General features: G+C 47.4%; 1 protein-coding gene across 1 annotated transcript in view; it reads left to right on the forward strand.

Moving 5' to 3' along the window:
• The window catches only part of LOC122929134, a 122685-nt gene that overhangs the window by 24370 nt on the left and 80771 nt on the right, over positions 1 to 17544 (forward strand). The window contains exons 3-4 of the mRNA XM_044282628.1: positions 1040 to 1186; positions 16061 to 16204. Coding sequence (XP_044138563.1) covers positions 1040 to 1186; positions 16061 to 16204 — 291 coding nt within the window. The remainder of the gene's footprint in view (positions 1 to 1039; positions 1187 to 16060; positions 16205 to 17544) is intronic.

Consider the following 17544-nt stretch of genomic DNA (forward strand, 5'->3'; position numbering starts at 1 on the left):
AAATCTAATCTTCAGATTAGACATCTCGAAACGCGTCTGGCGTAATACCTGTGAGACAAACATCCCGGCGGTGCATGGCCATGTACTGAAAGACAAAAAATGACAAAGACGTGGATTTGCCACATTCGATACAAGAATTGGTGTAAGACTCACGAAAGTATAGCTGCTGAGATAGGTCTGTCGCGAGATTAGAGACGAGACTTGGACAGAACCGGAAACACCACAGCTACAGCGGAGAAAGGTTGAAGCGTGGGACGCCACGGCAGTAACCCTGGCTACATTGAGACCACAGTGAGTACAAACAATTCTAAGATAAGTGGAGTTGCACCATATTGTTGAACAACAAAAACGACATAAATAAGTGTGTAACACAGACCTGCTGGACAACTGAAAAATTATCCAGTACACTCGGTATTTTGAGACAATTACAGCGGATGGACAATCTCGATACTATAAGAAAAAATAACACCCGAACGAGCCAGCATTTGCGTTTTGCATTGTGACATTTTTTATACAGTGTATTTATATTACACATTTGATTTGTATGCACGTATTATATGCAATTTGTATACCGCAATTGGAATACAATTAGCCCTGATTCACTTCGCCACAGACGGCTGTGATCCAACGAGTCGGACCCACTGGGGAAGATACGGATGCAGCTTTCTTTGGCATAGAGAATTACATGGGCAGTGTGTTTAAATAGATGTTTTTATTGTCATATTTTATAAGTATTTTTAACCCAGTGTACACAGGGTATACTGTTTAATAAATTTTTTAACCATACACCTCGGTCCCACGTTAATTCCCAATGTTCTGAGTGCCGGTTCTATTCCATATTCATATATCAATCAGAACTAGGGGTGTTTCTTTCAACCTGTGCACCGATCGTGATAAACCTGAGTGAGCCACCTGCTTAGTATCCATTATTCTCTTGTCAAAGAGTCCTTCTAACCAACAGTTCCAAAGTGGAAAACCTGTTAAAGAATTCCTTTTATGATTTTGGAAAGAAAAAAAAAATTGTTATGTTTCTTTGTAGGTGGAAAGAATGACTCATTTTTGGGCAAGTCACCTCCACCGCTATCTGAATGTAACCCCTTGGACAGCACGAGCGCGCAGAAAGAAAAAATCAGGATATTCGCATCACATTGTAACTCGAAAGAGTGCAATATTTCTAGTCCTGCATGTAAGTCATCTATTTCTGTCTTTTTATACATATACTTGTAGTTTGGCAAAGAAAATAGTTCCTTGTCTCTAGGGCTCCAGGTTTACTAGCACAGCCCCTTTCACACGAGCGAGTTCTCCGTGCGGGTGCAACGTGTGACGTCAACGCATAGCACCCGCACTGAATCCTGACCCATTCATTCCAATGGGTCTGTGTATATGAGCGTTTTTTTTTTCACGCATCACTTGTGTGAAAAATGCAGCATGTTCTACATTCCGTGGTATGGAAAGGGTTAAACGGCTGACATCACAACACAGATGTCAGCCGTTTATACCAGACTGTCAGCAATTCATGGACACCAATGAATATTCAAGAGGAGGCGGGCGGGGGCATTTTAAAGTTTCTGATCCCCGCTGTCAGGGACCGCAGGGATCAGAAACTGCAGAAAGCGCTGCAAACCGCAGGTCTGAATTGACCTGCGGTTTGCTGCGATCGCCGATACGGGGGGTCATATAACCCTCCCCCCCGGCGTTGTGACAGGATGCCCGCTGAATGATTTCAGCGGGCATCCTGTTCCGATTAACCCCCGCAGCACCGCAATCGCATTTTAAACTCATGACGTACCGGTACGTCATGCGTCCCTAAGGGGTTAAAACCGGTCATCTTGCTCTGTTCATCTCACAATATGTCAAGTCAACAGGAAAGGTAAGGAAGGCCCTTTTCCCACGAGCGTGACGGATTAGGTCCAGATGCGTTCAGGGAAACTTGCACCATTTTTATTTTACTCCATTTTACCAGTGTCATGAAGTACAATATGTGATGAAAAAAGAATCTCAGAATGGCCTGGATAAGTCAGTTTCAAAGTTATCAGCACCTAAAGTGACACTGGTCAGATTTGCAAAAAAAGGCCAAATCCGTAAGGTGAAATAGGGCTGAGTCCTTAAGAGGTTAAAGAAATAATTTGTGTGACTCTGTAAGGCTTCTGCGAGTAGCATAAAAGTTTTATGTTTTTTATGCCTTGTTATCCGGCACCACTCATCTTGGTAAATAAGGACACATGTCCACATAAAGATGGGAGGTAAGAAAGGAGACAAATATACACTGAACAAAAATATAAACGCAACACATTCGGTTTTGCTCCCATTTTGCATGAGCTGAACTCAAAGATCTGAAACATCTTCTACAGACACAAAAGACCCATTACATGAGGTGGGACGAATCCAATTTTTTTGTTAATCCAAAAATGTTCTCGAATCTATCAAATCTTTTGAATCTCGAAACCTTTGAATCTGTACATAAGAATTGTGTGAACGGTGTAAGAAACAAAGTGATCCAAACACTTATGGGGGGATCTGTGGATGACACTGTTATGGGGGAGATTTGTGGATGACACTGTTATGGGGGAGATCTGTGGATGGCACTGCTATGGGGGGAATCTGTGGATGACACTGCTATGGGGGGAATCTGTGGATGACACTGCTATGGGGGGAATCTGTGGATGACACTGCTATTGGGGGGATCTGTGGATGACACTGCTATGGGGGGGATCTGTAGATGGCACTGTTATGGGGGATCTTTGGATGGCACTGTTATGGGGGATCTCTGGATGGCAGTGTTATGGGGATCTCTGGATGGTACTGTGATGGGGGAATCTGTGGATGACACTTATGCATCTTATGCTATGTGCCATCCACAGATCCCCCCATAACAGTGTCCCAGCAGTGTGAATGACCCCCAATACAGGGGCTGGGGGCCGGCATCTGGATTAGTAATGACAGCGGGGATCGGTGCAGTCCCTGTAGTCTAATGCACCGGCCCGGCTCACTGTTGTATAATGCTAATCTTATCTAACCTGTAGGCATTGTTAATAATAATCATTTGTAATCCAGCTGTATTACTTACAGCTAAGTTCCGTAGCAGGGAGGAGGCAGGCAGGAGGCAGGCGGGGAGGACGGGTGGGCGAGGCGTCACTCACTACGTCATGCACCTGCACCACCCACTTTATGAAGGAAGCAGGCAGCGCGGGCGCGTGACGTAGTGAGTGACGCGCCTTTCTCCTCCCTGCTACAGAACTTTGCTGTAAGTAATACAGCTGGATTACAAATAATTATTATTAATAATGCCTACAGGCTAGATAAGAATAAGATTATACAACAATGTGCGGGGCTGGTGCATTAGAATACAGGGACTTTACCGATCCCCACTGTTGGGATTCGTCGGATTTGAATTCTACAAAATAGGTCGGGATTCAAGTCCACAAATCCCTTGAATCTTGTTAGATTCGAGGGATTTGTGGATTCGACAGATTCGTCGTCCCACTTCTACCCATTACTCTCAAATATTGTTCACAAATCTGTCTAAATCTGTGTTAGTGAGTAGGGATGAGCAAACCCAACCTGTATAGTTCGGGTTCGTACCGAATTTTCGGGTGTCCGTGACACAGACCCGAACCCGAACATTTTCGTAAAAGTCCGGGTTCGGGTTCGGTGTTCGGCGCTTTCTTGGCGCTTTTTGAAAGGCTGCAAAGACGCCAATGAACAAGCGTCATACTACTTGCCCCAAGAAGCCATCACAGCCATGCCTACTATTGGCATGGCTGTGATTGGCCAGTGCAGCATGTGACCCAGCCTCTATTTAAGCTGGAGTCATATAGCGCCGCACGTCACTCTGCTCTGATCAGCATAGGGAGAGGTTGCAGCTGCGACTGTTAGGACGAGATAAGGCAGTAATTAACTCCTCCAAAGGACTTCATTCAGAGATCGATCTGCAGCTATGGATGATTGAACTGCTGCTATTGAATTGCTCACTGTTTTTAGGCTGCCCAGAGCGTTTTTATGTCACTTTTTTCTTGGGTAATCGGCGGCCATTTTGTGTCTTGTGGTGCGCCAGCACAAGCTGCCACCAAGTCCATTTAACCATCAATAGTGTGGTTATTTTTTGGCTAAATCCTACATCAGGGGCTTGGCTGTGCTTGCTATTTTATTGAGGGGTAAAATACAATTGGCCAAAATAGCAGTACCCTAAATCTGGTGTTTCAGCTGTGGCTAGCCAATTGTAATACTGTCTGCTGTCTGCCGAAGCACAGTTTTTGTTCTGGGTTGAATACAATTCCCAACTTAGCAATCCCCTAAATATTTTTTTTCTGCTGTAGTAGGCCAAGGTTAAATTGATCCATAAAAGGGTATATTAGATTGAAGGTGCGGATAGTGTCATCCTCAATAACTTCACACGCTACCGTGCATTTCCAAGTTTAAATAATTCTGTCCGTAAGCGTATACCTTTCACCCAGCACCTAAATACTAGGCCTACAATTTATATTCATCTAAATCTGTTGATACTGCTGTGGCTGGTCAATCTATTTAGTGTCCGCCAAAGCACAGTTTTTGTTCTGGGTTGAATACAATTCCCAACTTAGAGCAGAAACCACAAATTTAGCGAACTACTATCAGGCCAAGGTTAAATCTATCCATAAAAGGGTATATTAGATTGAAGGTGCGGATAGGGTCATCCTCAATAACTTCACACGCTACCGTGCATTTCCAAGTTTCATTCTGTCCGTAAACGTATACCTGTCACCCAGCGCCTAACTACTAGGCCTACAATTTATATTCAGCTAAATCTGTCGTTACTGTTGTGCCTGTATTAGTGTAATACGGTACCTAAATAGATAGCCAGATAGTGTTAGTTGTCTGTAAAAAAAAGGCCTGAATTTGAATTCAATACATTGGGCCAAATAATTTTTTTCTTATTGTGGTGAACGGTAACAATGAGGAAAACATCTAGTAAGGGACGCGGACGCGGTCGTCGTTCTGGTGTTGTTAGTTGACCATCTGGTGCTGGGAGAGGACGTGGCCGTTCTGCCACAGCCACACGTCCTAGTGTACCAACTACCTCAGGTCCCAGTAGCCAGCAGAATTTACAGCGATATTTGGTGGGGCCCAATGCCGTTCTAAGGATAGTAAGGCCTGAGCAGGTACAGGCATTAGTCAATTGGGTGGCCGACAGTGGATCCAGCATGTTCACATTATCTCCCACCCAGTCTTCTGCAGAAAACGCACAGATGGCGCATGAAAACCAACCCCATCAGTCTGTCACATCACCCCCATGCATATCAGGGAAACTGTCTGAGCCTCAACTTATGCAGCAGTCTCTTATGCTGTTTGAAGACTCTGCTGGCAGGGTTTCCCAAGGGCATCCACCTAGCCCTTCCCCAGGGGTGGAAGAGATAGAATGCACTAACGCACAACCACTTATGTTTTCTTATGATGAGGACATGGGAATACCAACTCAGCACATCTCTGATGATGACGAAACACAGGTGCCAACTGCTGCGTCTTTCTGCAGTGTGCAGACTGAACAGGAGGTCAGGGAGGAAGACTGGGTGGAAGACGATGCAGGGGACGATGAGGTCCTAGACCCCACATGGAATGAAGGTCGTGCCACTGACTTTCAGAATTCGGAGAAAGAGGCAGTGGTGAGACCAACCAACAGCGTAGCAACAGAGGGAGCAGTGGGCAAAAGCAGAACACCCGCCGCCAAGAGAGTCCGTCTGCTACTGGCCACCGCCATCTTGGACCCAGCACCCCAAAGGCATCTTCAAGGAGTTCCCTGGCATGGCTGTTCTTCAAACAATGTGCTGACGACAAGACCCGAGTGGTTTGCACGCTGTGCCATCAGAGCATGGAGCGAGGCATTAACGTTCTGAACCTTAGCACAACCTGCATGACCAGGCACCTGCATGCAAAGCATGAACTGCAGTGGAGTAAACACCTTAAAAACAAGGAACTCACTCAGGCTCCCCCTGCTACCTCTTCTGCTGCTGCCGCCTCGGCCTCTTCTGCTGCTCCCGCCTCAGCCTCTTCCTCCGCCTCTGGAGGAACGTTGGCACCTGCCGCCCAGCAAACATAGGATGTACCACCAACACCACCACCACCTCTGTCACCCAGCATCTCAACCATGTCACACGGCAGCGTTCAGCTCTCCATCTCACAAACATTTGAGAGAAAGCGTAAATTCCCACCTAGCCACCCTCGATCCCTGGCCCTGAATGCCAGCATTTCTAAACTACTGGCCTATGAAATGCTGTCATTCAGGCTGGTGGACACAGACAGCTTCAAACAGCTCATGTCGCTTGCTGTCCCACAGTATGTTGTTCCCAGCCGGCACTACTTCTCCAAGAGAGCCGTGCCTTCCCTGCACAACCAAGTATCCGAAAAAATCAAGTGTGCACTGCGCAACGCCATCTGTGGCAAGGTCCACCCAACCACAGATACGTGGTCCAGTAAGCACGGCCAGGGACGCTATATCTCCCTAACTGCACACTAGGTAAATGTAGTGGCGGCTGGGCCCCAGGCAAAGAGCTGTTTGGCGCACGTCCTTCCGCCGCCAAGGATCGCAGGGCAACATTCTTTGCCTCCTGTTGCCTCCTCCTCCTACTCGGCTTCCACCTCCTCTTCTTCCATCTGCTCATCCAGTCAGCCACACACCTTCACCACCAACTTCAGCACAGCCCAGGGTAAACGTCAGCAGGCCATTCTGAAACTCATATGTTTGGGGGACAGGCCCCACACCGCACAGGAGTTGTGGCGGGGTATAGAACAACAGACCGACGAGGGGTTGCTGCCGGTGAGCCTCAAGCCCGGCCTGGTGGTGTGCGATAATTGGCGAAATCTCGTTGCAGCTCTGGGACTAGCCGGTTAGACGCACATCCCTTGCCTGGCGCATGTGCTGAATTTGGTGGTGCAGAAGTTCATTCACAACTACCCCGACACGTCAGAGCTGCTGCATAAAGTGCGGGTCGTCTGTTCGCGCTTCCGGCGTTCACATCCTGCCGCTGCTCACCTGTCTGCGCTACAGCGTAACTTCGGCCTTCCCGCTCACCGCCTCATATGCGACGTGCCCACCAGGTGGAACTCCACCTTGCACATGCTGGACAGACTGTGCGAGCAGCAGCAGGCCATAGTGGAGTTTCAGCTGCAGCACGCACGGGTCAGTCGCACTGCGGAACAGAACCACTTCACCACCAATGACTGGGCCTCCATGCGAGACCTGTGTGCCCTGCTGTGCTGTTTCGAGTACACCACCAACATGACCAGTGACGATGACGCCGTTATCAGCGTTACAATACCACTTCTATGTCTCCTTGAGAAAACACTTAGGGCGATGATGGAAGTGGAGGTGGCCCAGAAGGAGGAGGAGGAGGAAGAGGGGTCATTTTTAGCACTTTCAGGCCAGTCTCTTCGAAGTGACTCAGAGGGAGTTTTTTTGCAACAGCAGAGGCCAGGTACAAATGTGGCCAGCCAGGGCCCACTACTGGAGGACGAGGAGGATGAGGATGAGGAGGAGGTAGAGGAGGATGAGGATGAAGCATGTTCACAGCGAGGTGGCACCCAACGCAGCTCGGGCCCATCACTGGTGCGTGGCTAGGGGGAAACGCAGGACGATGACGATACGCCTCCCACAGAGGACAGCTTGTCCTTACCTCTGGGCAGCCTGGCACACATGAGCGACTACATGCTGCAGTGCCTGCGCAACGACAGCAGAGTTGCCCACATTTTAACGTGTGCGGACTACTGGGTTGCCACCCTGCTGGATCCCCGGTACAAAGACAATGTGCCCACCTTACTTCCTGCACTGGAGCGTGATAGGAAGATGCTCGAGTACAAGCGCACATTGGTAAACGCGCTACTGAGAGCATTCCCAAATGTCACAGGGGAACAAGTGGAAGCCCAAGGCGAAGGCAGAGGAGGAGCAAGAGGTCGCCAACGCAGCTGTGTCACGGCCAGCTCCTCTTAAGGCAGGGTTAGCATGGCAGAGATGTGGAAAAGTTTTGTCAACATGCCATAGCTAACTGCACCACCACCTGATACGGAACGTGTTAGCAGGAGGCAACATTTCACTAACATGGTGGAACAGTACGTGTGCACACCCCTCCACGTACTGACTGATGGTTCGGCCCCATTCAACTTCTGGGTCTCCAAATTGTCCATGTGGCCAGAGCAAGCCTTTTATGCCTTGGAGGTGCTGGCCTGCCCGGCGGCCAGCGTTTTGTCTGAACGTGTATTCAGCACGGCAGGGGGCGTCATTACAGACAAACGCACCCTCCTGTCTACAGCCAATGTGGACAAGCTGACGTTCATAAAAATGAACCAGGCATGGATCCCACAGGACCTGTCCGTCCCTTGTGCAGATTAGACATTTATAACTACCTCCCCTTAACCATATATTATTTTACTCCAGGGCACTTCCTCATTCAATCCTTTTTTTATTTTCATTTTACCATTATATTGCGGGGCAACCCAAAGTTGAATGAACCTCTCCTCTGTCTGGGTGCCGGGGCCTAAAAATATCTGACAGTGGCCTGTTCCAGTGTTTGGTGACATGAAGCCTGATTCTCTGCTATGACATGAAGCCTGATTCTCTGCTATGGGACCTCTCTCCTCTGTCTGGGTGCCGGGGCCTAAAAATTTCTGACAGTGGCCTGTTCCAGTGGTGAGTGACATGAAGCCTGATTCTCTGCTATGGGACCTCTCTCCTCTGTCTGGGTGCCGGGGCCTAAAAATATCTGACAATGGCCTGTTCCAGTGGTGGGTGACATGAAGCATGATTCTCTGCTATGACATGAAGCCTGATTCTCTGCTATGGGACCTCTCTCCTCTGTCTGGGTGCCGGGGCCTAAAAATATCTGACAGTGGCCTGTTCCAGTGTTGGGTGACATGAAGCATGATTCTCTGCTATGACATGAAGCCTGATTCTCTGCTATGGGACCTCTCTCCTCTGTCTGGGTGCCAGGGCCTAAAAATATCTGACAGTGGCCTGTTCCAGTGTTGGGTGACATGAAGCATGATTCTCTGCTATGACATGAAGCCTGATTCTCTGCTATGGGACCTCTCTCCTCTGTCTGGGTGCCGGGGTCTAAATATTTGACAGTGGCCTGTTCCAGTGGTGGGTGACATGAAGCCTGATTCTCTGCTATGGGACCTCTCTCCAATTGATATTGGTTAATTTTTATTTATTTTATTTTTATTTTTATTCATTTCCCTATCCACATTTGTTAGCAGGGGATTTAACTACATTTTGCTGCCTTTTGCAGCCCTCTAGCCCTTCCCTGGGCTGTTTTACAGCCTTTTTAGTGCCAAAAAGTTTGGGTCCTGTTCGGATCCCGAACCTGAACATTTCCGGGAAGTTCGGCCGAACTTCTCGAACCCGATCAACCAGGTGTTCGCTCAACTCTAATGGAAACCAATGCTATATATACTGACTTTCTAAGAATAAAAAAAATATGGAAAGGCTATAACCTGGGCTGTTTTACTGCTTTTTTAGTGCCGAAAAGTTCGTGTCCCCATTGACTTCAATGGGGTTCGGGTTCGGGGCGAAGTTCGGGTCGGGTTCGGATCCCGAACCCGAACATTTCCGGGAAGTTCGGCCGAACTTCTCGAACCCGAACATCCAGGTGTTCGCTCAACTCTATTAGTGAGCACTTCTCCTTAGCCGAGATAATCCATCCCACCTCACATTTCAGATTGGTCTACTATTGTGGGCAGTCTAAGGCTACTGTCACACTTGCGCTTGATCGGATCCGTTCTGAACGGATCCGATCATATTAATGCAGACGGAGGCTCCGTTCAGTACGGATCCGTCTGCATTAATAACTTAGAAAAATTTCTAAGTGCGCAAGATGCCTGAGCGGATCCGTTCAGACTTTCAATGTAAAGTCAATGGGGGACGGATCCGCTTGAAGATTGAGCCATATGGTGTCATCTTCAAGCGGATCCGTTCCCATTGACTTACATTGTAAGTCTGAACGGATCCGCTCGCCTCCGCACGGCCAGGCGGACAGCTGAACACTGCAAGCAGCGTTCAGCTGTCCGCCTGGCCGTGCGGAGCAGAGGCTGAACGCCGCCAGACTGATGCAGTCTGAGCGGATCCGCTCCATTCAGACTGCATCAGGGCTGGACGGAGGCGTTCGGGTCCGCTCGTGAGCTCCTTCAAACGGAGCTCACGAGCAGACCGATGAACGCTAGTGTGAAAGTAGCCTAAGGCATACCTGTGCAATATTCATGCTGTCTAATCAGCACCTGGATATACCACACCTGTGAGGTGGGATGGATTATCTTGGCAAAGGAGAAGCGCTCACTAAGACAGATTTTTACAGATTTGTGAACATTATTTGAGAGTAATGGGTCTTTTGTGTCTGTAGAAAATATTTCAGATCTTTGAGTTCAGCTCATGAAAAATGGGAGCAAAACCGAAAGTGTTGCGTTTATAATTTTGTTCAGTGTATGTTGTTTTATAACCTTGTCAACTATGCTACTGTCTCACTACAGTGACTCAGGGGATCACTGCTAGAAGGGTTAATTATTAATTGGATCACTGCTAGAAGGGTTTCTACTGGCCACCTTAACCCATAGCGCCGTATATATATATGGCGTTATGTGCCTACGTGTGTATGGAGCGGGCCTCTGCAGCGGGCCCACTCCATACACTGCGGTTGCTAGCTGCATCAATAAGCCGACACCTGCCCCTTCCCTTTTATTTAACCCCTCAGGTGCCACGATCAACGCTAATCGGTGGACTTGTGAGTGACGGCAGAGCGTTGTGGCTCCCTCTTCCTTCCGATCAGGGCCCCAGCAGTGAAATTGCAGTGCTACAATCGGTTGCCATGGCAGCCTGGACGCTGCTGAAATGTTCCAGGCCTGCCATAGCTTTCTCCATACTGAGCTATGCACGAGGCACGGCTCAGAATAGGGACTGTAAAAATCCTAATAGAGATCTATTTGGGTGAATAGAGGAGGGGATCAAAAGATCTCAGGTTCTAGCCCCTAAGGGGGCTAATATTTATTAAAAAAAATAAGTTAAAAGTAAAAAAAAAAAAAACACAATATATTAAAAGTTTAAATCACACTCTTTCGCAATTTTACCTATAAAATATATAAACAATTAAAAAAAATTAAACATATTGAGTATCACCGCATCCGAAAATATCTGAACTACTAAAATATTTTTAAAAAATCTTGTGCGGTGAACGCCATAATGAAAAATAAATGAAAAACACATGATTTGCCATTTTTTTGGTCATCTTGTCTCCACAAAAAATGTAATAACGGTGATCAAAAAGTCTTACATACTACAAAAATGGTACCAATAAAAACGACAGTTTGTTACACAAAAAACAAGCCCTTACACAGCTCAGTAGACTGAAATAAATAAGCTATGGTTGTCAGAAAATGGTAAGCAAATGCAAAGAAAATGTAAAAAAAATATATATATATACGGTATATATTCAAGTTTGGTATTGCCGTATTGGTATTTAGTCACAGGATAGGAACGTCAGGTCATTTTCAGTACATTGTGAACAATGTGATGTCAAAACCCCAAGAAACTTGCAGGAATTCTATTTTTTTTTATTTTTTATTTGCCACACAGATAATTTATTTTCCTGTTTTCTAATACAAGACTTGGTAAATTAAATAATGCCATTAAAATATGCATCTTATCCCACAACAAATAAGCCCTCATATAACTATGTGAACAGAAATATAAAAAAGTTATGGCTATTGGAACGTAGGGAGGAAAAATCCTAAACGTAAAAAATGGAAATAGGCCCGGTCTTTAAGGGGTTAAGGCCTCATGCACACGGCCGATGCTCGGCTGTTCTTTCCATTGGGGACTTGAATAGGTTTGTGATCCATCCGCATTACAAAAAAACAAGTTCTATTTTTTTTGCGGTCTGGAGGCACAGAGAGAGACCCCACGGAAGCACTCCGTATTGCTTCTGTGGCCCGTGGGGTTCTGTGCCTCCATTTCACACCGCACCTTCCGGATTGTGGACCCATTCAAGTGAATGGGCCCGTATATGTGATGCGGTGAGCACGCGGCCGGTGCCCGCATATTGCGGACCCGCTGTTTGAGGGCCGCAATACGGCCACGGCGGTCCTGTGCATGAGGCCTAAGAGTTTACTGCATTTTCTAGGTTATGCTTGTGATTTCAACAGCTGTCCATGAGTTAGCTAGCTAAGTGTTTTCCCCTACTCAGTAGGTGGAAGGCTGTCCCTGCCCCCTCTGAGTTAGGAGAAATTCATAAAAGCAAAAAGGGTATGAGTCAGGCGGAGGAAAGATATTGGGAGTAAGGGAAAGGGGAGGCGAGGGACACCAATGAGACAAAAGAAGGTGATGTTCACTGGTAGTAAGTCCTTGTTGTGTAAGATAGATGAGCGGAGTGGTGGAAGACGAGGCAGCAACCTACTAAGGCCTCATGCACACGACCGTTTTTTTTCACGGTCCGCAAAAACGGGGTCCGTGGGTCCGTGATCCGTGACCGTTTTTTCGTCCGTGGGTCTTCCTTGATTTTTGGAGGATCCACGGACATGAAAAAAAAGTCGTTTTGGCGTCCGCCTGGCCGTGCAGAGCCAAACGGATCCGTCCTGAATTACAATGCAAGTCAATGGGGACGGATCCGTTTGAAAATTGAGCCACAGTGTGTCATCTTCAAACGGATCCGTCCCCATTGACTTACATTATAAGTCTGGACGGATCCGCTTGCCTCCGCACGGCCAGGCGGACACCCGAACATAACTTGAAGCGTCCCCATCACCATGGGAACGCCTCTACGTTAGAATATACTGTCGGATATGAGCTACTTCGTGAAACTCATTTCCGACAGTATATTCTAACACAGAGGCGTTCCCATGGTGATGGGGACGCTTCAGGTTAGAATACACTGCAAACTTGGTACAAGACTGCCCCCTACTGCCTGGCACCACCCGATCTCTTACAGGGGGATATGATAGCACAATTAACCCCATCAGGTGCGGCACCTAAAGGGGTTAATTGTACTATCATATTCTCCTGTAAGAGATCAGGGCTGCCAGGCAGCAGGGGGCAGACACCCCCCTCCCCAGTTTGAATATCGTTGGTGGCACAGTGTGCGCCCACCATCGCCCCCCCCCCTTCCTCCCTCTATAGTTAAAAATCGTTGGTGGCACAGTGTGTGCCCACCATCGCCCCCCCCTTCCTCCCTCTATAGTTAAAAATCGTTGGTGGCACAGTGTGCGCCCACCATCGGCCCCCCCTCTCTCTATAGTAGTAACAACCATTGGTGGCAGTGTGCGGCCTCCCATTCCCCCCCCCCATCATTGGTGGCAGCGGAGTTCCGATCGGAGTCCCAGTTTAATCGCTGGGGCTCCGATCGGTAACCATGGCAACCAGGAAGCTACTGCATCCCTGGTTGCCATGGTTACTTAGCAATAGTACAATTGTAGAAGATTCATACTTACCTGCTTGCTGCTGCGATGTCTGTGACCGGCCGGGAGCTCCACCTACTGGTAAGTGAAAGGTCTGTGCAGTGCATTGCTAAAGAACTGTCACTTACCAGTAGGAGGAGCTCCCGGCCGGTCACAGACATCGCAGCAGCAAGCAGGTAAGTATGAATCTTCTACTATTGTACTATTGCTAAGTAACCATGGCAACCAGGGCTGCAGTAGCTTCCTGGTTGCCATGGTTACCGATCGGAGCCCCAGCGATTAAACTGGGACTCCGATCGGAACTCCGCTGCCACCAATGATGGGGGGGGGGGGAGATGGGAGGCCGCACACTGCCACCAATGGTTGTTACTACTATAGAGAGAGGGGGGGCCGATGGTGGGTGCACACTGTGCCACCAACGATTTTTAACTATAGAGGGAGGAAGGGGGGGGGCGATGGTGGGCACACACTGTGCCACCAACGATTTTTAACTATAGAGGGAGGAAGGGGGGGGGCGATGGTGGGCACACACTGTGCCACCAACGATTTTTAACTATAGAGGGAGGAGGGGGGGGGCGATGGTGGGCGCACACTGTGCCACCAACGATATTCAAACTGGGGAGGGGGGGGTCTGCCCCCTGCTGCCTGGCAGCCCTGATCTCTTACAGGAGAATATGATAGTACAATTAACCCCTTTAGGTGCCGCACCTGAAGGGGTTAATTGTGCTATCATATCCCCCTGTAAGAGATCGGGTGGTGCCAGGCAGCAGGGGGCAGTCTTGTACCAAGTTTGCAGTGTATTCTAACTAGAAGCGTCCCCATCACCATGGGAACGCTTCTGTGTTAGAATATACTGTTGGAAATGAGTTTTCACGAAGTGAAAACTTAGATCAGAAAAAGCTTTTATGCAGACGGATCTTCGGATCCGTCTGTATGAAAGCAACCTATGGCCACGGATCACGGACACGGATGCCAATCTTGTGTGCATCCGTGTTCTTTCACGGACCCATTGACTTGAATGGGTCCGTGAACCGTTGTCCGTCAAAAAAATAGGACAGGTGAAATTTTTTTTGACGGACAGGATACACGGATCACGGCCTCGGCTGCAAAACGGTGCATTTTCCGATTTTTCCACGGACCCATTGAAAGTCAATGGGTCCGCGAAATAAAACGGAAAACGGCACAACGGCCACGGATGCACACAACGGTCGTGTGCATGAGGCCTAAAGAGAATTAAACAGACTTCATTAATCAGTGTGAGACTGTGATAAAATGCAAAGAAGAAAGGCGTGAGGCGCCAATATACACCAAGTGCCCACATAGAAAGTTACTAAGTGGTAAAAACGCTAGGGATGCTTATAAAAGTGGCAGACTCGTTTATCTGTTAACCAGTCAGAGAACTTGGAGTTAAAATTACAGTATACCGCATGGAATACTTCACCAGGGAGGGGGTGCAAGATAAACTCACGACACTTGCATCCCTCAGCTCCCTTTGCCGATGTCGCCTGTAGAATATCAACCACCCGTCCGATCTGCAAGGTGGATCAGAGGACTCCAATAACAGGAAAGTAGTTAATGAGGAAATAAGCTCCACGTGTTTCGGGGATTACCATAGAGGTCCCCTTCCTCAGGACCATATAAAATACATAAAATGACATAATATATATATATATAGTTATAGGTAATGGTAATCTGGTCCCCCATGTGCATCCACGCGGAAGTTGGTCCACATTACTTCCGATCCGGACGTGTCACTTACGGTTTGGAAGATAACACAGTGATAGCTCTCTGAGTACAGATAATGCAGTAGATGTCATCTGCAGTCCTATGTAACACCGCAGATAACACAGTGATAGCTCTCTGAGTACAGATAATGCAGTAGATGTCATCTGCAGTCCTATGTAACACCGCAGATAACACAGTGATAGCTCTCTGAGTACAGATAATGCAGTAGATGTCACCTGCAGTCCTATGTAACACCACAGATAATACAGTGAAAACTCTGAGTACAGATAATGTAGTAGCGATGTCACCTGCAGTCCTATGTAACACCAGCGATAACACAGTGGGGCAGCAGAACGCACCCCTCCACTCCCTCTGTCTGCTCTCGAACAGCACATGCACACAGGCAGTGCCACTGTGGAGCTCGGGTTTAATATCCAAGCAGCGCTGCGCTCACAGCGCCATGAATGGACAGCAGGCAGTCATGTGACAGTGTCAGCAGATTCTCCTGTGCTCTGATGGGCCATTCTGACGCTGTCTTAGACCACATTTACACGACCGTAGTGTTTTGCGGATCTGCAAATTGTGGATCCGCAAAACACGTACGCCGGCCCAGCTGCAATTTGCGGAATCTTTAGTCCACAGCCAGCTCTTCAAAAAGGGGTTAAGATTATCTCTTACTCTGGAGGACCTCTTCTGTCTTCTATTAAACAGACATTACACCAATTAGAATGGACACTGGGTAATACCTGATTTCCCCTGCGGAGTTGCTGCTGGAAAATTGAATGCCCACAGAGCTGATTGCTGGAGGTCCCAGCAGGGGGTATCGTGTGATCAGTTGTTGTTTTGTTTTGTCAAAGAACCATTAACAAGAAGGTCCAGTGGAGAGAGAACCTCTTTTAACTCAAAACTTTGTTATGTTTATTTGCAGGTGATAAGATGGCAAAAATTTGGGCCTGGACATATAACTGTGCATCTAAATGTAACTTCTTGGGCAGCATGCGCCTACAGCAACTACAAATCAGGATGGGCACGTCATGTTATGGCAATCCCAACTGCACTCTGTTCTCCGCATGTGAGTCATATGTTCCTGGCTATTTATATGTGTTCTGTACTTTTAGATTCCACATATTTTAGATTCCACATAAGTAAATTGACATTCTGATGCGCCCCTCTCTATCTTTCCTCTTGGCTCCACATATCCTGAGATGAATGGAACAAGATGGTCGGTTTTAAAGAACAAAACATGTCTGTCTTGCTCTGCAGGGCTTTGCAAGTAACCTGAAAGTTTTATTTTTCCAAGCTGATTATCTTGCATCACTTGTTCTGTCTTCATACACGTTCACACAGTAAACTCTTCCTGTTCTTTGTAGTCTAACTTGTTTATTGGTCAACAGGTTGTACTCTCTGCGCGGAGTGAGAGATTGTACATGTGTGGTAAAACTACAAGAATACCAAAAACATGTAGAAGTATAAAGCATAGGACAGCATGTACTATAACATTTACAATGACAGTGCAACGGGCGGCCTCCCTCTAGGGCCCTTTATATACTGTCCCAGGTTTAGTAGGAATGCTGAGTGGTATAGTGTGGCCTAAAATGTCTCTTTATGTGTGTCACAGTGCTCCTACCTGGATACCGCTGGACCCCAGGCTTTGGCCGTGAAGCAATAAATAGGGGGAATAATTGAGGGATTTTAAGAAATAACTTGAGTCCAGACCTTGAGATAAAGTTCAACAGCAGCTTTACTTGCATAAACATTTCTTCCAACAGTTTACAGGCTTTGTCTTGGTTCCAGCAGGCTTTATCATTAAACTGGCAGGCAAACTCAACCCTGCTATATTTGTTTCTCTCACTGCAGTACTGACAGGCTGACTGGATAACGGCTTCTTCTTTATGTTGCCTTTCACTCTGTAGTCTGACTTATCTTCACCCGAGGAACTAATCTCCTGGCTCTTGAGGCTTTAGGCTTTTACCTCCATGGCCAGCAGAGCTTAGTCTTTTAGATCACTTGAATGATCCTGGGGTTGAGAAGGCCTCCGTTAACTCACGGCTGTTGGAGGTGATTTTGTGCAAATTAGATACAGCGAGCATTTCTTGGGCCCTTTTCAAGAGACTAATTGTATTGGATTTCAAGCAGTCATCCACATAAAAATCCTTTTCCACAAAGGACCTGACATCCGACCCATACTTTGCTTTACCCTCTCAGGCTGAATATAGATAGAGACTGAAGAGGAAGGACTGTTTCTGAAGATGTGCACTCTTATTCGGTACTCCACAATGTCTTCCCTGGGGTTGTGTTTACGGTACCAGAAGAACCTCAAGTAGTTTCTGTGTTCTTCCTTGACGAGGAAGTAGTGGAACATCTGTTGTACGGATGTAGTAGAGTTAAAACACATGGTTTATGAGACGTGTT

Source organism: Bufo gargarizans, chromosome 2, assembly GCF_014858855.1.
Source record: "Bufo gargarizans isolate SCDJY-AF-19 chromosome 2, ASM1485885v1, whole genome shotgun sequence".
NCBI lineage: Eukaryota > Metazoa > Chordata > Amphibia > Anura > Bufonidae > Bufo > Bufo gargarizans.